The 24,598-nt window shown below is 40.3% G+C and overlaps 1 protein-coding gene across 7 annotated transcripts in view; it reads left to right on the top strand.

Moving 5' to 3' along the window:
* Window positions 1-24,598, top strand: part of zswim8 (zinc finger, SWIM-type containing 8) — a 42,877-nt gene that overhangs the window by 6,703 nt on the left and 11,576 nt on the right. For 6 of the 7 annotated variants that reach the window (XR_010547035.1, XM_065296934.2, XM_065296933.2 and 3 more), the window contains exons 2-20: window positions 2,908-3,061; window positions 3,178-3,272; window positions 8,273-8,445; window positions 12,798-12,905; window positions 14,511-14,592; window positions 14,693-14,813; window positions 15,023-15,224; window positions 15,437-15,612; window positions 15,759-16,992; window positions 17,065-17,196; window positions 17,278-17,457; window positions 18,571-18,937; window positions 19,055-19,179; window positions 20,139-20,403; window positions 21,531-21,683; window positions 21,881-22,103; window positions 22,552-22,841; window positions 23,026-23,249; window positions 23,861-24,352. Coding sequence is in view for 6 of the 7 variants with exons in the window: in XM_065296934.2 (XP_065153006.1) it covers window positions 2,908-3,061; window positions 3,178-3,272; window positions 8,273-8,445; window positions 12,798-12,905; window positions 14,511-14,592; window positions 14,693-14,813; window positions 15,023-15,224; window positions 15,437-15,612; window positions 15,759-16,992; window positions 17,065-17,196; window positions 17,278-17,457; window positions 18,571-18,937; window positions 19,055-19,179; window positions 20,139-20,403; window positions 21,531-21,683; window positions 21,881-22,103; window positions 22,552-22,841; window positions 23,026-23,249; window positions 23,861-24,352 (4,796 nt within the window). In the remaining variant the exon portion in view is untranslated. The remainder of the gene's footprint in view (window positions 1-2,907; window positions 3,062-3,177; window positions 3,273-8,272; window positions 8,446-12,797; window positions 12,906-14,510; window positions 14,593-14,692; window positions 14,814-15,022; window positions 15,225-15,436; window positions 15,613-15,758; window positions 16,993-17,064; window positions 17,197-17,277; window positions 17,458-18,570; window positions 18,938-19,054; window positions 19,180-20,138; window positions 20,404-21,530; window positions 21,684-21,880; window positions 22,104-22,551; window positions 22,842-23,025; window positions 23,250-23,860; window positions 24,353-24,598) is intronic. The other variant, XM_065296935.2, reaches the window with a different exon arrangement.

The raw sequence follows: 24,598 nt of genomic DNA, 5'->3' as shown, positions 1-24,598 counted from the left end.
GGGGGCTAGTGAAAATTTCAGCCGGGCATGTGAAAACTTGAACCATTGAAGACTAAAAATTTTTTATAATTATTATATATAATAATTATTACTTTGTAGCCGGTATACAGCGTTTTTACTGACAGTTTCTCTACTTGATTAGGAAAAATTGATGTAGGCTTAGCCAATGACAATGCATAATTTAAGTTTAAATCCATTACCCTTAAAATTGGGTAGTGATGGCGCAGTGGATAAGACACACACCTTTTGTGTGAGAGACCTGGGTTCGAATCCACTGTGACACACCATTGTGTCCCTGAGCAAGACACTTAACCCTAGTTGCTTCAGGCGTGTAACCTCTGACATATATAGCAATTGTAAGTTGCTTTGGATAAAAGTGTCAGCTAAATAAATAAATAAAAAAATAAAAATAAATAAACAAATTGCGCAAATTGAATTTGCGAATTTAAAAACACACCCAATGGAATCATGTCAATTTAGCAAAAACTAAAATACTTCGCAAAAAATAAGTTTTTACGCTTGAGATGTTTTTTTTTAGGCTATTTGAAAAAGTAATGTATCGAAAAAGGAATGTGTTGCAAAACTGCAATGGAAACATGCGTAAAAAGTCATGATTATTTTTAAATAAAGCGTGGTATGTTTGGTTGGAGGACAAGACAGAAGAGGTATGTTCGACTTCATGCAGCGAGAGTGATTCAAAGGTTGACTGCTGTGTATGCTTTCGCTGTATTTTGATGTCATCTGCATGTCGTCTGCATGGCGATGTATGAAGTCGAACACACCCTTTCCCATTGTTTTTGGAATGACTGCTAGCAAGAGATAAAAATTGTTAATTAGTTGAATAACATCGGTTAATGGAAATGCAGTCATAGCTTAGAGTAACCCTGTGGTAATTGACAACCTTGCTGATTTTCACAAACATAAATCTATGTAAACTTTATTTTAGCTGTAAATGTTGAAATCATTAAACACGATGAATTCGGCACTGATCTTGTTCAATGAGCTCACCAAGTTGCTTTTGTAGTGTGTAAGTGTTGTGTTTAAGTTAGGGCTGGACCAGAAAATTCGAATATTCGAATATTCGTTCCGTGGGTTGACATTCGATTTTCAGTTTTGAGATTCGAATATATATATATAAATATTTTTCAGCGTTAATGCAGAGCTTTTGCCAAGCAGGAAGTGCGCTTCACGCTCCCGCTCTGTAGGTGGCGCAGAGAGACCAACATCCATAGTCAACAGCCACCAAACGCCACCAGTGGAAGAGATCGCCTCGAACGGAAAGCGCGCTTCCTGCTTTGGCATTCACGCTAATAGTGTTGTAAATAACGTTCAGTTTCTTGCAAAAACTGATTGATTTGCTTCACAAGACGTCAATATGTCACACAGAGTTATGGGGGATTACTTTTGTATTGGATATATATGCTTTAGCTCTTAAAGGGTGCGGATCGGTTGACTTGCATGACGGAGCACTGGGGTTTCTGCAAAATATCTTCTTTATTGTTCTGCTGATGAAAAAACATATTGATGGTGTAAGTGTTATAAATAAACTTGATTTTGAAAGTATGCTACCGTTTTATTACAGTTTGTTGAACTTCGTTCATTTATTTTCGTTGTTTTATTTAAATAGCCTACCCTTCGTTGTCAGTAATTACTGTGCTGCTAATTTCTGATACGGGAATGTTTATTTGTTAGAAAAATGTTAGGCTACCTTATTAAAAGTATTGCTCTTGTGTTTTGTTTCACTAATGCTGTTCTCGCAGGACGCGTGACAGGCACGCCGCTTCCAGCTTGCGCTGTTCTGTAGTATTTTTAAAGTTTATTTCTTAAAGTTTATTCTAAACGTGTCACATGTCCGTATTGCATGAAAAAAAGGCACTACACTCCCTTGAGTCCGCAGCAACACATCCGCCACATAATAAAACTGTAGATAAACAGACACACACACACACACACACACACACACACACACAGATTCCTGCCTTTATTAAAGAGAAAAATATGTTCAGCCCCTCCTTCCGAAGCTTCGAATATTCGATTTTATTTCTACTAGAGCTTCGAAGCTCAAAAAATGGTATTCGGAACAGCCCTAGTTTAAGTATGGAGTGAGGTTTTAGTGTAACGTCTCAGTGGATGAAATGTGAGATCTAGCTCTAGGGTGACTGCGTGCAGCAGTGGATTACAGTGCTGTTGCCTGAAGCTCTGTTATAATAATGACCTCCTGATGTTGGTTTTCATTTCAGATGGAGCACGGTAATCTTATAAAATAGTTATGTGCAGAGAAAGCCCTATGGCTCATTTGAAGAATTTGTAGAATTAGGAGGACTTTCGCCACATGACACGACCTGCCCATCCCTTAGGTTTCTCCATCAGGATTTATCTTCATCTCTTGAATTCTTCTTCTGTAAAGAAAAGTTACCTCTAGAACCTGTGGCTAAATTCACTTTAGGCTTTAGGCACAAAAAGTCTGTGCAGTTGCTCTCAAAGGGAGTGGCTTTTAGTCTGAGTGTTTTTCATGCTTGCAACTTGGCTACTCTTATCTTTTGTTGGAGGAAATTGGTGACTTGAATCCAGCACCCTGCAGGATACTGGAACCCCCCTCCTCTAGGCACTTCTGCTCTTAGTCCTGTTCCAAGTTATTTGAAAGGTCTAGTCTAAACTGCAGCCATTTTTGTAAATATTATTTAAACTAGTTGCCTGTGATTCTTTGAATAGCTTTAATTGTATAACATAAAGTGGCTTGGAAGTGTATGTGACCGGTAAGCATAGATCAGGCTGTGCCAAACAAAAATCTACATATTGAGTTGAACGTTAAACTAACCAAATAAGCTAGGATTGACGTGTATACATGAAGCTGCAAAAGTAAACACCAGTGTTGTGCTCAAAGACCGTATTTTATGTCACTTCTAGATGGACAAGTCATCCCTCTGGTGGAGCTGTCAGCCAAGCAGGTGGCTTTCCATATACCATTTGAGGTGGTGGAAAAGGTCTATCCACCTGTTCCTGAGCAGCTGCAATTACGGATCGCATACTGGAGCTTCCCAGAGAACGAGGAGGACATCAGGTGAAACTCCAGAGACCTTTAACAGCTTTGTGTAATGCATTGCCAGAATATATTACAGCAAAATGTTAGTTGTATGAATTGCTTCTTTAATCTTCCTCTTCTTCTTGACTTTGCAGATTATACTCATGTCTGGCCAACGGCAGCCCTGATGAGTTTCAACGTGGTGAGCAGCTCTACAGGATGAGAGCTGTGAAAGATCCTCTGCAGATAGGTGAGAAACCATAGACTTCCCACACACATCCACCAAAAGTGGCCAACACGCATCATTTGGTCACGACGAGTGCTGCATATTTGACAGATCTGTTCTGAAAGTCCCTTGAGGTCATTTGCTCTGCTGCATTGAATCCATTATCATCAATCTTTTAAACTCGTTCCTTGTTGTGCAAAGACTAAATAAACAGTTTACCCACCTGTCATCAATGCTTAAGTGCTCTTTTTTACTCTGATTTTCTTCAAATGTGTCGATGGCCTGAGGAAGAATCGAAGGGCGGCACATAAGGTTTGAAGGGTATTTGTGAGTAGTTCGGACATAGGCTGTGTGAATGCTGTTTTTGGAGTATCATAATGGAGCTGGCCCTAGCCTGACCCAGCATTCACAAACACCCTCCAGCAGCCTGCATGCACATTATGTAAATTAGACTATGTAAATTACTTACCAACTTTTTACATGGTGAAAACATTCTCTCAAGCCCTGGATGTTCGATTACAGTTGGAACTTTCCAGTGACACTTTCAAATTGGAGACCGCTGTCTTAAAGGAAGTTCACCGAAAATGAAAATCCTGTCATCATTTACTCACTTCATGTTGTACTAAACCTGTATAGGTGTTTTTTTTATTTTGTTGAAGACAAAAGAAGATATTTAGAAAAATGGTAAGCACATACTTGACCGTACCCATTGACTTCAGACTTTATAAACAGTCAGTGGGTACCGTCAACTGTGTGATTACCATCTTTTATCAAAATATATTTTGTGTTCAGCAAAATAAAAATAAACTTATACAGGTTTAGTACAACATGAGGGTAAGTAAAAGATGACATTATTTTAATTTTTGGGTAAACCATCCCTTTAAAGGTGCAATCTGTAACTTTTGTGTCTATCACCCTGGGGCTGTTTACACCCTGTGTTTTCATCGATTGGATCACAAGTGGACAAGGGAGACACATTATGTTTACACCTGGTATTTAAATCCGTCTCTCTTGTACACTTTTGACTGCTTCTGTCCTGAATACTGTGAGGGGGTGGTCTGTGAGACGTTGGGCGAGTCTCTCTGCTGTCATTCAAACACGAGCGGGAGTAAATATGAGTTTATATGGACGCGAACTAATATTATGTCAGAGTCCACTGCTTGTTTAGCAAGTAAACATGCTGCACAGTGTTTTGTACATGTATATGTTAGAGCTTTCTCTGAATTTTCAGCGCAATTGATGAAATAGGATCGCGCAACTTTCACACGCTTGCAAAATGAAACTACAGAGATCAGCCGCTTTAGATTTATCAATGAAATGCTAAAAATAGCGCGGTTCACCGTGTGTTCACGGCAGAAGTCAGAAAAGACGTAAAACTTGTGTTTATTACCCCAGATTAGAAAATTGGCCGGAGAGAGGGCGGTCGCGTGTGGCTGTTCGAACACATTCAACCACATGTGCGTTTACACAAGCAAAAGCAATCTGATCGAAAGGGTTTTCGACTACCTCTGAATGTGGTTGAAAGTGGTCGAAAGTGGACGAGCTCAAAACGTTTTGAACACCGTTTACACCTGGCATTAACGTCGTCCACTTGTGATCCGTTCGATGAAAACGCATGTTAATGCCAAGTGTAAACAGCCTCTCTGTCTCTCTTTGATTGGTCGTCTCTGTTTGAAGCATAAAATTGCATCTTCACGTGGTTTGTCAAACCCAGCAGCTGAAATTATAAATTAAGAGTTTCGTTACAAAACGAGAAAACTCCGTGTTTTTTTTTTTAGAAATCTCGTTTTTTGGTTGTGCATTCCATTTAATATAAATTCAACTGCAGTTGGTTTGTTTTGATTTAAACCTTCATAACTTAAAAAATACAGCTAAGTAGCACCATAAAACAAAATTTTAAAACAACGAAACTCTTCAAATCATTATTTTAGGCGTACAGCTGCAGAACAGGGTAAGGAGACAGGTTTAACACAAAATTTGTTTGCACTGATTTTTATTTTAACCAATAGAAAGTTGTGTATTGCAGCTTTAAACTTTATTAGGCATTAGGGTTGTGACGATAGACGTGTATCGAAGATCGTCAAACATATACCCTTAGCGGGCTTTCATGACGATAGTTGGCAATAGTTTTTACTATTATTATCATCATCATAGTTTCACATTAATATATGTAACTATGTTTCTTGCATGAGAAGCTTTGTGAGCTTCACTTTGCGCGAGATCGCTTGTAACTTGCACGGATTCCTTCTCGCATGCGCCTGGACTTCTTGGACTCTTGAGTGACCTGAACGCGTGCGTACTCCTTCTAGCACCTTTTGTCCAACAATCAAGTAACTTGTCATAAATAATTAAAAAATGTATAAATAAATAAGAAACTATTGCCCTACACTATCGTGTATCGTCAATCTCACAGGCTGATGATAGTACGATCTGAAAACTGGGCATTTCCCCCAACACTATTAGGTTTGTCACTACTGGTGCCAAACCTCATTGTACATTTCCTGTTTTTCATTGTTGAGTTATTTAGAAATACAGTTAAAGGGATAGTTCGGCCAAAAACGATATTAAACCCATGATTTACTCAGCTGTCCGAGTTGCATATGTCCATCGTTTTTCAGACAAAAACATTTACGGATATTTTAGAAAATATTTTAGATCTTTCTGTTGATTAAATGTAATGTTACGGGGTCCAGCAATAGTCCACGACCTTCAAGTCCAAAAAAGTGCGTCCATCCTTCACAAATTAAATCCAAACGGCTCCAGGATGATAAACAAAGGTCTTCTGAGGGTAATCCGTGCGGTGTTGTTGTAGAAATATCCATATTTAAAATGTTATTAACGTAATTAACTACCTTCCGGTTTCGCCGCCATCTTAGACTCAGGAGAGAGTATTAGCGTAGTGTACGCACTTTTCTTAGTGACGTATGACAAATTCGGAGGGCGGGGGACAGAGCAGCAACAAAGAAACCGCTGTATGCTGCGTAAGCGCTCATCCTGAATGCGGATGACTCTAAGATGGCGGCGAAACCGGAAGGTAGTTAATTACGTTAATAACATTTTAAATATGGATATTTCTACAACAATACCGCACGGATTACCCTCAGAAGACCTTTGTTTATCATCCTGGAGCCGTTTGGATTTAATTTGTGAAGGATGGACGCACTTTTTTTGGACTTGAAGGTCGTGGACTATTGCTGGACCCCATAACATTACATTTAATCAACAGAAAGATCTAAAATATTTTCTAAAATATCCGAAATTGTGTTTGTCTGAAAAACGATGGACATATGCAACTCGGACAGCTTGGGGGTGAGTAAATCATGGGTTTAATATCGTTTTTGGCCGAACTATCCCTTTAAGTTTCTCATACTTTGTATAGTATCACTTTTTTGCTGTTTAAAGAGATCGTACCTCTCAGGAAAAATCCAATTATTTTCTCTTGGTTTCTGGTTATGTCTTGACCACATTTGAACCGCTTTTGGTTCCTCTTATTTATGTGAGTTTTACTCACAGGCACAGCTTGCCTTGGCGAATCAGTGACCTCCCACAGACCTCCTAACTGACCCTGAAGGCCAACATTTTCAGAATCAAACATTTTGTGTCACTTTACCAGATTGGAGCCAGAACGTTTGAACACATACCAGCTGCACCTAGGGAAGTTGATCCAAAACTTTACCCTTTGCACTTTGGTTAACCTTGTAGTAAGAATGCAATCCAAAAGGCTTTAATGACTTGTCCAAATGTCCTGGTTGGTGCTACAAACTTATTGGCCTGTTCCATTTCATGCTGGGATAGATTTAGTAGAACCAGGAGATAGTTACAACCCTGTGATGTCTTCATTATATGCTGCTTGGCTGAGGCAGCAGTTAGAACAGATTTCAACAAAGACACTTTTAAAACAAAGGTACTGAGGATTGATTATTACATTCTGTGGGGTTTTGTTTTCGTGCAGACAGCTGACAGGAAAATGTGGGTCAAGAATAAAGGAGTAAAGTGGTACTTTTGGCACAGTCAGGTATACTGAAGTAAAAACAGAGGCTGTGTAGTGAAGTTTGGCCCGTTGAATTTGGAACCGTAGTTATAAGCTGAAACCACCCACTGCCCCCACCTTTGCTCCTGCTGGCCAGAAAAGCACTGGCTGTTGTCCAGTGGGTAAAAGCTTTTGGCCAACCCCCTACACTTGACTGTCCACACACACACACTTTTTGGACTTGCTCTCTCTGTCTCAGATGTTTTTCATTTCCTGTATGGCTTGTGTACAGTGCAAGACATTTTATTATTCATCTTAACTCCGAGCAGTCAGCAAACTCCCTTAGCTTTTTTGACATTAATGTTGCCTAACTATTTTTACAAATCTCTTTGTATCACCCAAAGAAATGTGATCAAAATGTTAAAGGGACACTCCACTTTTTTTGAAAATAGGCTCATTTTCCAGCTGCCCTGTTATTAAACATTTGATTTTTACCGCTTTGGAATCTATTTAGCTGATCTCTGGATCTGGAAGGGACACTTTTAGCATAGCTTAGCATAATCCATTGAATCTGATTAGACCATTAGCATCACACTCAAAAATTTCAATATTTTCCTATTTAAAACTTCTTCATATTTAAACTCTTCTGTAGTTACATGGTGTACTAAGACCGATGGAAAATTAAAAGTTGAGAAATTCTAGGCAGATATGGCTAGGAACTATACTCTCATTCTGGCTTAATAATAAAGGACTTTGCTGTCCTACCATGGCTGCAACAGGCCCATTTTCGGGCAGCGCCCAGAAATAGACCCCTAGGTAACTTTCAATTGTCACGTAAAAATAGGAAATATATCGAAACTTTGGTTATTTTTTGACCGCGATGCTAATGGTTTAATCGGATTTAATGAATTTTGCTAAGCTATGATTAAAAATGGTATCGCCAGACATCTGAATGGATTCCAAAACGGTAAGAATCAAGTGTTTAACTCTAGGGGAGCTGGAAAATTAGCCCTTTTAATACAAACTGACTGTTGTTCTTTTTCTTTTTTTACAGGTTTCCACCTCAGTGCCACAGTAGTGTCACCCCAGGCTGGCCAATCAAAAGGAGCCTACAATGTGGCTGTAATGTTTGACCGCTGTCGCATCACTTCCTGCAGCTGCACCTGTGGAGCAGGAGCCAAATGGTGTGCCCACGTTGTGGCCCTTTGCCTCTTCAGAATTCACAATGTAAGGGGTTTTAGATACAAGTATTGAATTTATTGTGTTTTAGATTTCCTTAAAAGGGAACAAACTGCAAGGAATGAAATTACCTCTATATTAAGTTTGTAAAAAAACAAATCCCAAAATTGGACATGGTCAGAGATCCTTAGGAAGCAAATAAAACTTCTAAAATAGTTTTAATACAGTTTTAATGTGTCTATTGATGAAATAACAATACAACTTCGACCTCTAGGGTCTAAAATAAAATTTTCTCCCTGTTCCTCAACACCGCATATACACAAGCCTTTTAATATGCACAATGGCCTTCCTCAGATGGATGTATCTGTGGGGAAGATTGCACATACAGCAATGAGCACAAACTGTCTCTAGTTTTGTCTATCTGTGCAGAGTGACTGTGGGTGTGAGAGCACTGAGAAGCTTTTGATTAGGTTTGAAGCCTCCCCGTGGAGTGAGGAGGGTGGAGGGAGAGATCTGCACGGCTGTGATATCCCCCACCCCCTGTAGGAGACCCTGCCACAGTCAGATAGACCCGCTGGCCCAGGCTGTGGGTGGTGTTTAGCATTTGCCATGTGGGCTCCAGTCTTGTGCTGGCTGCCCCTTGGGGGAAATTGCAACATACTTATTTACATAATCATTGCTTGGTTTGCTCAAACAACAAATACATAATTACCCACAAAAAAAGAAGCAAAGAAGACTAAGTTGGGTGTAGCGTTATAAACTACATGCATTCATATGCACAATTAAAATTGATATATTCAACAGATTAAAAGTTGTTTATATGTGTATATATGTGTATATATATATATGTGTGTATATATATGTATATATATGTATATATATGTGTATATATGTATATATATATATATATATATATATATGTATGTATATGTGTATGTGTGTATGTGTATGTGTATGTATATGTATGTATGTATATGTATGTATATGTATGTATGTAAATTTGACTGATAACTGAATGTATCACATCAGTTATCACTTATGTTGACCATCATTATGCAGTCTTATCCATTGTGAACACATGAGTTTAGTCTGCTGATGTGAGTAGATGTTAAGTATATTCTTAGTTTTGCTGTGATATGCTTCAAGACTGTTATCAGTCACACACAGGAATGCATGTGCAGCATGTCATTGACATCTTGCTTCACTATCTCTACATTTGCTACTTTGTGTGCTGGTGTTTATGAGGTTACCTATCAGTGCTTCACATCAAAGCTTGATGTTCAGATACTTTGGGCTTGACATTTAGACCACCTACAGATAGTGTGACAGAGAATGTCAAAAAATATAACGCATCCTAACCCACAACGGTTGCAGATTGTTTTATAAATAAATCTTATTTGTTCTGTGTGCAATATGACAAGAGACCTGACAAAACTCAAGCGTTGATGCAACTGGACTATATTATGCAGTAGATAGAGCTTTGGGTACTATTCATCAAGTCTGTTTTTACAGTGTTCCTGTAGCTCAGATGGATTGAATTAAATGGACTTAAATCCTATTTTAATAATTTTGTCCACCATGTCAGCGGGTTCAGTAAATTAGTGTTAACCTTTACTGGATTTTATGTAATAATTCACACTAAACATAAATAGGCAGCCTTTGCATAAATGTAAATGTATTTGTGTGTGTGTGTGTGTGTGTGTGTGTGTGCTTGTCATTAATCCCCTTTTTGCATTTTAGATGTGCCCTTTAACTATTTGAGTGGGCTTGTGTGGTTTTCACATCAAGTGAACTGTCAGACTGTCCTTACAGCCAAACATGCAGCAGTGCATCCTACTAGCTTAATAGTGAGAGACAAAACTGCCCTGGGAACTTGTATTAGAAAACATTTTTACTGACTTTCGTAAACACTCCAAATGTTATTTTGCATGACCATAATGAACACAATGTTCCATAAACTGCTTTGCAGTTGCAAATGCTTTTGCACCAAAGGAACTACAAGGAAACATTTGACCACCATCTGTTTTTTAAGGGTAACACATCACAATAAGTTTATATTGAGATTGGTAAATGCATTAGCTAAGATGAACTAACAATGAGCAATATAGTTTTTTTTCAGCATTTATTATTTTTCTTGATATTAGTTAATACCAAGCAATGCAATTGTTCATACAATAGTTCAGTTAGTATGCATTGACTCATGTTAACAGTTACAACGTTTGATTTTAAAATAATACATTATGTCCACACACTGACTTAAAGGAGCTGTATGTAGGTTTTTGACTGTACTAAATAAAAAAACCCTACAATTTATTCATAGATATTTAGGAAACATTAGTTCACATACCTGTTTCTCTGGAAAACAAGGCTGTAACCAGTTATTCTCTTTTTGGAATGCACCTTTTGGATCCCACCCACTTCCAATTTACCCAATAGTGTATTTCGACAGCTCAGTGTCCTCGGTTTTCACAGTTGCTTAAATGAGAACGAAATGGCACATAAACATGACCTCAGATTGAGTTATAAAGTCCACACGCAGACACAAAAAAAACACTGCAAATGTTAAAACTGTTTTTAGGGGGGGGGGGTTCAACAGTATTTCATGCATTCTGACTTATTAACACGGTATAACACTTGGTTTCCTCATGCTAAACAAATGCAAAGTGTCAAAAAAGCAGTATTTCCACGCCCACACGTCAATCATCGAGAGAGCGAGAACCGAAGATGCAAAGTTACAGGCATCACTTCACGCGACAGCTTTGTTTTATATCAAGACTCAACAATGGCATGAAAGAACAAGTGTGTATTTGAATGTAAGGAGAAGAAAGTCAGCATTAGGGAAACAATTCATATAGTTATGGATTTCGTTTAAAAGCCCCAACCGGGTCATGAGTTGCAGGCGGTAAATACTTCTGTGTTATGTTGGAAATAGGTGCGTAAGTGCATACTATATAAATGACACAAACATATAGTGATTCATAAGTTATCCAGTCAGTGTTATATAAAGTGTTGACTCGTGACCCACTTCTCTCGCAGTTAGTAACTCCTTCTGAATTTTTCGTACGTTATCGGAAAGAATCTCTAAAGATAAATTGTCTTTTATAAATCTGATAAAACTTATAGTTAGTCCAGATTAACATCAGATACGCAGAAACACGCTTTAATATTTTTAATTTAGCCTGTGGTACAAAGTTTAACTACTTGAAGTATGTTACACACAGCTCCTTTAGAGGTGCTATGTGGGACTTTTAGAAGGATCCCTTGATAGAAATGCAATACAATTTACGTAACTATATTATCAGTGTTGTATAAAGACCGCACATAATAATTTGTATTGTTTTTATTTCCCTAGAATGAGCCGTTTTATTCTACATACACCGCGGGTCCCCTTACATGGAAGTCGCTGTCATGTTTCTACTAAAACGGACAAACGGTTCTTTAAAGCGCGTTTCGTACGATTGTTGTATGATGACGTGTTTTTCCTGTGGTGGCTTCTGTAGCTTCACTATGCGTTCAGAAAGAGGTTAGCAGTGGACTACGCCATTGGTTGCAATTTAGTCTCACCGCTTGATGCAGCAGTCCCACATTACACCTTTAACAACTAGCTAATGCATTTAAGTAAACAAATACAATCTTATTGTAAAGTGTTACTTATTTAATAATGTTCTCATGACATAATGCATGCAATCTGGTTATTTGTTGGACGTTAAATAATTTTGCTTAAGTTAAAATTTGTTATTACCTAAATTTGGTCCAAAATGAACAATGGCGTAATGTGGCGTTAGTTAGAATATACTTGGTGTGAAATGCCTGTAGATGGATTATTCGGATAATGTGTGTAGGAGTATGTGGACAACTTTGAAAGCTTTTGTAAGAATCTCAGGCACGTAACTTATCCAGCTCAGTGTCTTAATAAGGCTTTGGCTAGGAATCTTAAATGTTTCCATCCTTCTTGTCCTCCCAGATGTTGAAGGCCAGACACATTATTCCTATATCCATCTCCTCATTCTCTGGCTTTTCGACATGGCCAGCACATTGTACTTAAGTAGCTAACTGCATAACCCCCACAGAAAACTCCAGGCATTTGCTTTAATAACCACATATGGGATAAAGGGAATTAGTTCTGATCTTCTTAAAGCATGTCTGTCTCAAGCTCATATATTATTCATGGGCATTTGCAAGTGAGGGGTTTTCTAAACCTGGAGGGGAGGACCAGGTAACGGCACAGTGGGACAGCCACCTGAAGGCATCAAAGCCTCCAGATGCATTAGAAATGCACAGTGTGTTTGTTAATGAGCAGTCTGTGCCAGGTTTACTTTGCATTATTTTTAATCAGGTTACATATGCGGGACAACGTAGACCTCAAATATCAATGACTCATGAGATGTGCTTTCCTGTAGGCATCTGCGGTGTGTCTGAGAGCACCTGTGTCAGAATCCCTATCTAGATTACAGCGAGATCAACTTCAGAAGTTTGCACAATACCTCATCAGTGAACTCCCACAACAGGTAAGGGATGCAATATTTATTTGTGGATATTAATTGTACAGATGATGACTGCTTCTCATAGCTCATGGAATTTTAAACTTGGAAATAATATGAAGGAATTTTAAGTCATGGAAAAATCATTAGCGAATATACATTTTTCTACCAAGTATCTGGTAATACGGCTTCCTGAATGCTTGTGCAGAGTTAAAGGCAGTGTAGCAGATTGACTGTAGCCTGCTAGTATTAAAATCACAATCCCACCCTCACCGTCCAAAGCCACGTCTCCTCCAAATACCACAAAATGCATTACTATCTAAATCCATCAAAATGTACCTACCCGTCTAAAATAAATACTGCAACCATGGCATCGTCTTTTGGACACTTTACTTCGCGCATTTGTCTCCATCATGGAAAAGCAGTGCCACCAATGTTAATTTGGATGCTGTCGCATCATCCAGGTGGATGCTACACATTGTTGGTGGTTGAGAAGATTCCCTCTTTCATATGGAAAGTGCTTTGAGTGCTACAGAAAAGCGCTATATAAATGTAACAAATTAATAATAATAATAATTATTATTATTATTAAGATGTGATCCATGGTTGTTTTCCAGTCAATTTCCAGTCAATTTCTCTCTCTTGACAATTGAAGTTTGACCTTTTCCAAAGGTTAATGGATGATCGTTTATTCAATTTGTCTTTAATGCACTTAGAGGACTTTGCTTAAAAAGGGATGTGGTGTCTAGTGTATTCTGCCAACAAACCAGTATTTCTTAATGGGGCGGTTTCACGGACAGGGATTAGAATAGTCTTAGAATAAAATAAATGTAAGAGCTGTCCAAACTGAAAACAACTTGCACTGACATATCTTAAAATATATCAGTGCCCTTTGTTTTGCCTCAAAATGCACACAAGTAATGTTTTTAGTAAAGCATGTTTGTTAAAACTAGTTATATTTCCTAATTAAACTAAGGCCTAGTCCTGGTTTAAGATAATCCCTGTCCAGGAAACCACCCCAATATCTTGAGGCTGGGATATTGCTGAGCGTATTTGGTCAAAATCAGGTGCCATTTAACGTTTTTTACATTTGAACTCTGAACTATTCTTTTTTCTAGTTCAGAATAATTGATATCTAATAAGCCAAATGAAAAACCTCTCAACAATATCTGTAAAGGATTTCTAAAAATCTTTATCCAGGGGTTACAAATGACTGTAAGGGTCATGAAAAAGTGTTTGAACCATCTAAATTATCTCTGCATGGCTCTTAATATCTGTTAAAGTGCACACAGGCCTCAGTGTCCTTGTCAATGCAAAGCAGATATTTGTTTCTGGCTATGGGTAATGTTACAAGGCTTCCAAATGCCCTTCATTTCATTGGTTGTTAAAGGTGGGGTGCATGATCTCTGAAAGCCAATGTTGATATTTGAAATCTCCTAAACAAACACGCCCCTACCCCAATAGAATCTGGACTTTCTTTTGATAGACCCGCCCCACACATACGCAACCCAGGCAATGATGTCAGTTAGTAGACATTCTCCTTACGGCTGATTGATTACAAGTGTGTTTTGGTACTCTATTTGACCTTGCACATCTCAGGCCGTATCATGATTCGATCTTTTGTGCCTTCAGATCTTACCGACAGCTCAGCGTCTTCTGGATGAGCTTCTTTCTTCACAGTCTACTGCTATTAACACTGTGTGTGGAGCCCCAGGTATGCACAGAAATACATAGCACATTTATTACAATTTTCTTATTGTCTACAAAGGCATTAAGTGTGGTTGCTTTTTTAATTAGTTTGATTTCATTCACAGATCCTACTGCTGGCCCTTCAGCCTCTGACCAGAGTACTTGGTATTTAGATGAGTCCACCCTCAGTGACAACATTAAGAAGACCCTGCACAAGTTCTGTGGCCCTTCACCTGTGGTGTTTAGGTAAAAGAAGCCAGACTATTACTTCTAATGCCACTCAAAATCCTGTTAGCCGAAGTGCTATTGTACTAAATATCAACACAGTCCATGCTTGAATATACAAAACATTTAAATTGAGTAACATTTTTTTTGGTTCTGCATGGGCATTACTTTTTCTTATATGGTGAGTTGTGAACTAATAGTTCTTGTGTTCTGTCACTTGTTGTTTTCAGTGATGTGAACTCCATGTATCTCTCATCCACTGAGCCTCCCGCAGCTGCTGAATGGGCTTGTCTGCTAAGGCCCCTGAGAGGAAGAGAACCAGAGGGCATCTGGAACCTTCTGTCCATCGTCAGAGAGATGTTTAAGAGGAGGGATAGTAATGCAGCTCCTCTGTTAGAGATCCTCACCGAACAGTGTCTCACACATGAACAGGTACAGAACATTATTCAGCCAAACAAAGTGAAAGTTACATGTCTTTGAGAGCATCTGTTACATTAATGCCCACATTCAAATCATTATTGACCATTACTGCTCACCGACCAATCAGAATGAAGTATTACAGAGAGCTGTGAAATAATGTTTTTTTACGCTTTACTGATTATAATGACTAGACTAATCTGCTGCTTTCACTCTTCTTTATCCAGATTATTGGTTGGTGGTATAGTGTGAGGACATCTGCCTCTCACAGTAGCGCCAGTGGGCACACAGGCCGCAGTAATGGCCAGACAGAGGTGGCAGCGCATGCTTGTGCCAGTATGTGTGACGAGATGGTGGTCTTATGGAGACTGGCAGTGCTAGATCCTACTATGAGTCCTCAGAGGTGAGCAATTGAGACTGACTGATTCTGCATTTTTGCCTTTCTGGTCTACAATAACTTAAGCTGATTGACTCTTGAGTATTTGTGGCTGTTTTTGTCCTCACTTCGGTGTGCGCTAATGTTCCTTAACTTTCTGTGTATCTCTTCAGGCGTTTAGAACTTGCCGCCCAGCTAAAGCAGTGGCACCTAAAGGTTATAGAAATAGTGAAACGGGGACAACACCGCAAGTCCCTGGACAAACTCTTCCAGGGCTTCAAACCAGCAGTGGAATGCTGCTACTTCAACTGGGAAGTCGCCTACCCTTTGCCTGGCATCACCTATTGCAGTGCAGATAAGAAAAATACCTCGTTTTGTTGGACCAGGACAGCTCAGCAGCGCCGAGGTGCTAAAGCTGGGACTACCGGGGACCCTCAAGAACCCGGAGGAGGAAGTCGCAGTGTAACGTCAGAAGCCAGCTCCTCCGAACAGAAGTCCCGGAGCGGTTCCCATCCTCCCCAACAGGAGGTGGCTGTCCGCCCAAAAGAGACCATCGTGAGCAAGAGAAAGGGAGTTTCGGTGGTCAACACCGGTGGTGTGCTGGTTCGTCTAGCTGGTGGGGTCTCTCTCTCACTTGAGGAGGGAGGAAAAAACATGTATAAAGCCAGTGGCTCCTCACCATCAACTAGCAGCAAGGCCAAACTAACGCAAAGCAGCAAGGGCTCATGTGGAAGTTCAAGTGGTGTCAGTGGGAAGCACCCCAGTGCTAAAAGGCGAACCAGCAGTGAGGACAGTTCTTTAGAGCCTGACATGGCAGAATTAAGTCTGGATGATGGCTCCAGCCTGGCTCTTGGGGCGGAGGCCAGTAATACCTTCGATTTTCTTCCACCTCCACCTGAGATGCTGCCTTCACCCAGCCCTCTGCTTCGAGAGCCACGCAAATTCAACAGTGGTAATGTTTCAAAAGACCGTCCATTCGAGACGAAACGTGCCGCACACGCTTCCGTACCTTCTGCTGCTGATGCCCATGCTTGCTTCTCTAAAGAGAGCTCGATGTCAGCCCCAGCCGTGGTAGCCATGGAGAAAGAGGTGGAGGTAGATGCAGATCTGGATGAGAACGGAGGAGACGAGGACCCGGTTGAAGATGCTCCAGGCACCAGCAAGGCTCAGCGTAGCCGGAGAGAGGGAGATGGCAGTGGGGCTTCAGGGGGATCGCCTGGACCTCAGGCAGCTGAGGCGGCAGCCGCAGGAAGTGGAGATGTGGTTGGTGATGATGACTATCAAGCGTACTACCTTAGTGCTGCATCAGAAGAGGGAGCGGAGAGAGGAGTTGCAGACAGCAATCATGAAGAAGAACCAGATATCTTTGCTGGTATGAAACCCCTGGAGCAAGAAGGCAGGATGGAGGTTAGAAGAGCTTCTTCTCACTTTATTTTCCTGATAGGTTTCTTTGAATCTAATCGCAATTGTGTATTGCAGATACTGTTTGCCTGTGTGGAGGCTCTCTATGCTCATGGCTACAGTAACGATGCTTGCCGGTTAGCTGTTGAACTGGCTCGAGATCTTCTGGCTAACCCACCCGACCTCAAGGTGGAGCAGCCTCAGACGAAGGTAAAAAAATTGACAATAGAATATTCTACATATTGCTGTGCTAATGCTCACCTCTGAAATTGAATCTTTTCCTGTTTTTAGGGTAAAAAGAGTAAGGTGTCGACCACTAAACAGACCCAGGTGGCCACAAACACCCTGTCTAAAGTAGCTTTTCTGCTAACTGTTCTGAGTGAAAGACTGGAACTCCATAATCTGGCCTTCAATACTGGCATGTTCTCCTTGGAGTTGCAGAGACCACCAGCTTCTACTAAAGCCCTTGAGGTAAAGCAGAATATTATGTAATCTGTGATTTGCTCAAATTGCAGAACAGTTTAATTTTCCATGGGTACTCTTGATAGCTTTCACTAACTTCAGCAGTTTAAATTGACTACCATGTCAGTATTCATCATAACATTAAAATACTTATGGTGCTTTTCCATTGCATAGTACCCCACGGTTAAGGTCGGGTCAGCTCACCTCACTTTGGCTTGGTTAAATTTTCGTGTTTAGTAACACTTTGTAGTAGGAGGGATTATAGGCGTGTTGTTATATTTGCGCTGCCTACTGCTGTGACATCATACAAGTGAGAGCGTGGTTGGAATGCTATACATCCCCATACATTCATTTATTTCTCAGTCCGCCACAAAATAAAAATTGGCCACCACAAATAGATGTTTGCACATCGTGTTTATCACCACCTTTGTCTCACATGACAGTTTCTGTACAATCAGTCGACGCGCTCCGCTAAGCCTCATTTAAGTTGCATTTAAGCATATGTGCGGACATGCGCACTGCCGGTGTGCCACCACAAACTGCAAGTCTGGAAAAAACTGGTATGGTGTTCCTGATTCTCAACCTGTGGATGTTTTTCATCGCTAAAAGGGAGTTTGGGAACTTACAGTAAAGCACAGATGACAACAGGTTTACTTGAGATAGGGCAAGCTGGCACGAAGGTAAAGCTAATCTTTTACATTAGTGATGCCTCTGGTAGTGACGATTCTCTCAGACCAATCAGTGACCTACAGTGTTTTCTCATCACGTTTTGGTATCAGCTTGGGTCGCTTGGAACCCCAACCGAGGTGGTACTAAAAAAGTATCCCGTACTATGTACTGCACCCAGTGGAAAAGACCCCAAAAGTAAGCTGACCCGACCCAAACTGTAGGGTACTATGCAATGGAAAAGCTCCATTATTAGTGCATGCAATACTTTGTTATGCAAGTAATTTCCAAAATCTCTGTATTAAAGGATACTTATTTGTCTCTGAGTGTGTAGTGCATATTTCAAGATAATGCCAAAGTAATACCAAAAATGCATCTCATCTAATACTGATTTGTACACTATGCTCCACATATTGCAGTTTGCATGGATTTTGATGTTCTGTGCTCTTGTGTTAGGTAAAGCTGGCGTATCAGGAGTCAGAGGTGGTGGCTCTGTTAAAGAAGATTCCTTTGGGTGTTGTCGAAATGACTTCCATAAGGGACCGAGCTGAGCAGCTCCGTGATGGAAATTTCTGTGACTACCGGCCTGTTTTGCCCCTTATGCTCGCTAGCTTCATATTTGATGTGCTCTGCACCCCTGGTAGGTCACACGTCTGCCTCATTTCAATATTTTCAAAATGCTGTTTAAGAGACACATCTATCATTATTCCTTTCTCTTACACAGTGGTGTCTCCCACGGGCTCTCGACCTCCTAGCCGTAACCGTAACAACGAGATGCCTGGCGATGAAGAGCTGGGCTTTGAGGCTGCTGTGGCAGCTCTTGGTAGGAGTTAATTTATGTGAAATGTTTAAAACCTTTCAGCACCACTGTGTTTTATGTAAGACTTCCTTACACATTCGTTTTTAACAAATTTCCACTTTTCTCTTTCTCTTTTTCCAGGTATGAAGACTACTGTTAGCGAAGCCGAGCATCCTCTTCTCTGCGAAGGTACACGGAGGGAGAAAGGAGACTTGGCTCTTGCATTAATGATCACGTATAAAGATGACCAAAGCAAGTTAAAAAAGGCAAGAGCTTTAAGGTTATACTTTCAAAAGAACGTACTTGGTTCCAGGCAAAATAACACAGCACTGATATAGGGCTGGGCGATATCTCCAAAGTCAAACTATATCGATATATTTTTGAAACTCGAAATGGATTTTGACATATCGTGTATATATCGATATGATGTTTATATTAAATTCTGATTTCGCCACTTTGCTTCTTTGCCTTCTCTGTGTGCTGTGCTCGTCCTCGCCCCCTTGCTTTTGTTCCCCCTCCCCTCGCGTGTTGTCTCATTTAACATGGCGGCGCTTGTCACGGAATCAACACTGGCCACCACGAATAGATCTTCCATGATTCCCATTTACATGTATATTTTACTGTTTAAAGCGGCTTAAATTCATTGTTGCGAGCGCTCAGTGTGCCCGCCTCTCTCTCTCGTTGCGTGAAGCGCTTTGACAGCGCGCGTCTCTCTCTCATGACAGTTAAAAGGTGGCAGTGCTTTAATGTCTGTTTCTCCGTATACTTTCTTTTTCGCGTAAATGTCATCAGTCACGGATGTTACTGACAGAGAAGACGACTGATTTAGTTTATCATGACTAAACAAAATACTAGAAAAAATACTAAGAATTGTCAACGTCTACCAAAAACTTAATATCTGAAGTTGAGTTGTTTTATTTTTGAATAAAAAGAAAACAATATGTATTTTCTTATTTTATAGTTGAAGTATATTTTTTGTATATATTTTTTTAAATGTTGCAGAAGCACTTTGTTCCTACGTGAACTACCTCTTTGCACTTCAATAAAAAAAGCCCTTGTGGATTTTGACATATTTGTTTTCAGTAGTTTTTCCACGCAAAATAACCAAGATATATATCGCCAACCGAGATACAGAAAATATATCGAGATATTTTTCACTCAATATCGTCCAGCCCTACTCTGATAATATCAGAGTGTTAATGTCAGATTTTTATTTTTTTTGTAGATTCTGGACAAGCTCCTTGATCGTGAGAGTCAGACACATAAGCCTCAGACTCTGAGCTCTTTTTACTCTAGCAAACCAGCCACAAGCAGTCAGAAGAGCCCATCTAAACACGCCACCCATGGTGCCAGCGGGGCCACAGGCGGAGTGTCAAAGCACGCCCCATCAGCAGCTGTGCAGGGCGTGAGCGGTGGAGGAGCGACTGGGCAGCAGGGAGGTGTAACGGGTGTTCAGAGCTCAGAGGGAATCGGAGAAAATAGAGATCAAGGTGAACCAAAAGTTTTCCAGGGTATTTTATTTTCCTCACTTAAGCAAGTCACTTTGGATAAAAGCATCTGCTGAATGTAAATGGAGGGGGAATTAACTAAGAATGATAACGTTGTTTATTGTATATTTGTTTTAGAATTGTAAAAATAAACTTAAGGATTGGGAGATACCAATAAATGGTCCCAAAATACAGTAGTGAAATGGGATGTGAAATGGTGAACTGCCATGATCTGTCATTCCCTACTGGGGCTATACAACATCACTAAATCTTAAAGGGATAGTTCACCCAAAAATAAAAATGCTGTTGTTATCCCTTACCCCCACCCCCCTTTGAAGTTGTCCTAAACCTGTAGGAGTTATAATATATTGTGTTGGACATAAAAGAAGATAATTTGATAAATGTTGACTTTCATGGTATTTGTATTTACTACTATGGAAGTCAAAGGGTACCGTCAACTGTGTGCAAACCAGCATTTATTAAAATATATTTTGTGTTCAACAGAATAAAGAGACTCATACAGGTTTAGTACAACATTAGGTGGAAACGGTGATCATATTTTCATAGTTTTGTGTGAACTGTCCATTTAATTTGGCTAAAATGCTTGAGCTACATCTCAATGTCTGCTTATAATGCTCATCTCCATGATTCATCATCATTTAACAAATCACAGCTGCCATGGTCTCTACAAAATGTACAGAAGCATCTCTTTTAAATTACAGCTTTATGTAGGGAGTAATGGCATAATGTTAGTTACAGCAGGCAGCTTGTTTTTACTTTTGTGAATAAGCCCACTTAAGTTTTTGTGCTAAAAATAGTTACAATGATTCGATTTAAAGGAATTGTTAACATAAATAAAAAATATTTTAGCATTAATTCACCCTCATGTTATTTCAAACTGTGAACACAAAAAGATGAGCTTTGTTTGAGATGGCATCCATGCAAGTCAGTGAGGAAATTATTAGTTTCTTTCTTCACTGTTCCTTTAACAGATGTGGCTCAACACTGTGTAGTTCTTTTACAAAATAATCTTGACAATGCCAGGAGAAAGGCTCTTGGTTAAATGTTTGTTATTGTCTTTTGTCCTTGCGGTGTTTAATATTTATCTCTCATATTTCATGTTTTGGCAGAAGGTGTGCAGTCTTCCTCCTGTGAGCAGCAGAGCGAGACCGCACCTTTCAAACCTGAGGGCACTGTGCCCAGCCGTCTGGCACTGGGAGGCCGTGGGGCATACAGCACACGATGCTGGGGATCACCTGTGCGGCAAAAAAAGAAACACACAGGTAAGAGACAGTGGGTTTGATCATTAGACAGTTATAAAAGGGTGCATTTGTAGAAAAAGAGTCAACTTAATACATACATTATTATTGGAATATTTTCCCTATTCAAATATTATTTTAAAAGAATTATCTATGCATACTTTTTTTAAGTGTAATATGTTTCTTTAGTAGTTTTGTTTTTTTCTTACCTGTTTTGTCAGGCATGGCAAGCATTGACAGTAGCGCTCCAGAAACCACATCAGACAGCTCTCCCACTCTTAGTCGACGCCCACTTCGAGGGGGTTGGACGGCTGCTTCCTGGGGAAGAGGCCAGGACAGTGACAGCATCAGTAGCTCTTCTTCTGATTCGCTGGGCTCGTCGTCATCCAGTGGCTCACGCAGAGCAGGAGGAGGAGCCAGAGCCAAGAGTACTGATACCAGCAGGTGAGACAAGCCTGTGATTCCAAATGCCTCATTGAGGGCCTCAACTGTCTTCTGAAGCTAGTAGTTCTGTTTCTAGTAGTTCAGCTACGTTTTTGGGATTTACTAATTGGGCTAAAGTAGCGTTTTCAACAAAGCACGATGGGAGTGAAAATTTCTGTAGGTGATTTACTGACAAGTCTCATTGTAAGATCTAATTTCCATGATGACCAATTTCAAGACATGCTTGTTTTGGGAATTCAATCATGGTGCAAATACCAGTAAACTGACGAGTGCAAACAATGTAATTGCATAAAATCTGATTTTTCACATCCAATCAGTTTTTAATTTATGACATGATGTGACTGTATCATTATACACCATAAACAGTAGTTTCTACAGCTGTCTAAATGTATTCAATTTAACTGGCATTTATTGTGTATTTAATATATTCAAAATCTTTCTTACTTAGATATAAAGGGCGTCGGCCTGAATGCCACGCTCCACATGTGCCCAATCAACCATCTGAGGCAGCTGCCCATTTTTACTTTGAACTGGCCAAGACCGTGTTGATTAAAGCTGGAGGAAACAGCTCTACATCCATCTTTACTCAACCCTCCGCCAGCGGAGGCCACCAGGGCCCTCACCGCAACCTGCATCTGTGTGCCTTTGAGATTGGCTTGTATGCCCTCGGCCTGCATAATTTCGTGTCTCCTAACTGGTTGTCGAGAACTTATTCTTCACATGTTTCATGGATTACAGGTGAGAAACAAATGTATTTATTGAGGCAAAATACCAAAAATATTGAGCCTATTGTCAGAATAAAAATAATGCTTAGACTTGGTCAGTCAATGTAAAATTTGACAGCCATACGTCACTGTATAAAGCTCTCCTTTATACACATTTTTTTGTTTTGCATTTACATTTCACCTTGTTATTTTCCCAGGCCAGGCAATGGAGATTGGGAGTGCTGCTCTCAACATCCTGGTTGAATGCTGGGATGGGCACCTCACACCTCCAGAGGTGGCGTCACTTGCAGACCGTGCATCCCGAGCACGAGACCCCAACATGGTGCGTGCTGCAGCAGAGCTGGCCTTGAGCTGCCTGCCTCACGCTCATGCCCTTAACCCCAATGAGATACAGAGAGCGTTGGTACAGTGCAAAGAGCAGGTATGGTCAAGCACAGCCACAACTACTTCACAATTTATTTATATTATAAAAACACTTTATTAATTTGTTGTATTTGTGAAAGACATTGAGACAGTTTTATCAAATGGGGCAAATTAGCACGGAACAAAGCACCGATGGTAGTGGAAATTTCTGCAGATTATTTACTGACAAGGTGCAAGGTGCCATATCTGCCTAGAAAATTGCAACTTTAAATTTTCAGTCGGTCTCAGTACATAATGTAACTAAAGAAGAGTCAAGTTTTAAATAGGAAAAATATCTAAACTCTTTGATTATTTTTTTGCGCAATGCTAAAAGTCTAATCAGATTCAATTGTTTATGCTAAGCTATGCTAAAGTCTGCATCAGAAACTCCTACAAATGCATATGCATTATTACTATGTCCATGCCTTTTCAGAGCTGCAATTTTTTCACTGTCTGTCTTTAATACCACCTGACAGTAGTTTATTTAATGCCAAAAGATGGTTTGGGCTTAAGCTGTTTGTAAATCTGTCACATAAACCTGTAAAGGTGTGAACTTCCATCACACACAGTCATTTTTTTACTTAATTATCTACTAAACCGTTAACCTTAAATGCCTAATTCTCTTCTCAGGATAATGTCATGTTGGAGAAGGCTTGCATGGCAGTTGAGGAAGCAGCGAAGGGAGGGGGTGTTTACCCTGAAGTTTTGTTTGAGGTGGCCCACCAGTGGTACTGGCTGTATGAGCAAACAGTGGGTGGGGGCTCAGGTTCTCAGAGAGAGGGTTCTGGACGCTGCGGGGCCAATGGTGGAATAGGGAGAACCCCTCCCGAGGGAAGCTGTGGTATCCTTGACAACCCTGGAGTCATGGATCCATCCGGTGTCGCAGCGGTAACAACAACAGTGACTGCGGCTGCCGTAGTACCTGTGATTTCTGTCGGCTCCACCATCTACCAGTCACACGCTTTGCCCGGTTCAGCCATGGCGCACGCGCAGGGCCTCCATCCGTACACCACCATTCAGACGCATCTGCCCACCGTCTGCACCCCCCAGTACTTGGGCCATCCGCTTCAGCACGTCCCCCGTCCTGCCGTCTTCCCTGTGTCTGGGGCTGCCTTTCCACAAGTATGAGTGCTGTCTGTTTACCCTTGTGATAGGATTTATTGATTACAGTTATCGTTCTTGGCATTTTTATTTCTATCTGTAATCTTTTCGCTGTCATCATGTAAACTGAATGTGATGAATATTACACTAAAGGACTAATGGAAATGTTTTCCTAACAGTTAATGGTTCATAGTATAATGCAGTTGGAGAGAAAGATCCATATTGGTTTATTATAATCTTTGATCTTTAACAGTTAAGTTTTATTTT

Source organism: Paramisgurnus dabryanus, chromosome 20 (assembly GCF_030506205.2).
Source record: "Paramisgurnus dabryanus chromosome 20, PD_genome_1.1, whole genome shotgun sequence".
Lineage (NCBI taxonomy): Eukaryota > Metazoa > Chordata > Actinopteri > Cypriniformes > Cobitidae > Paramisgurnus > Paramisgurnus dabryanus.
This window is presented reverse-complemented; position numbering and strand designations above follow the sequence as displayed.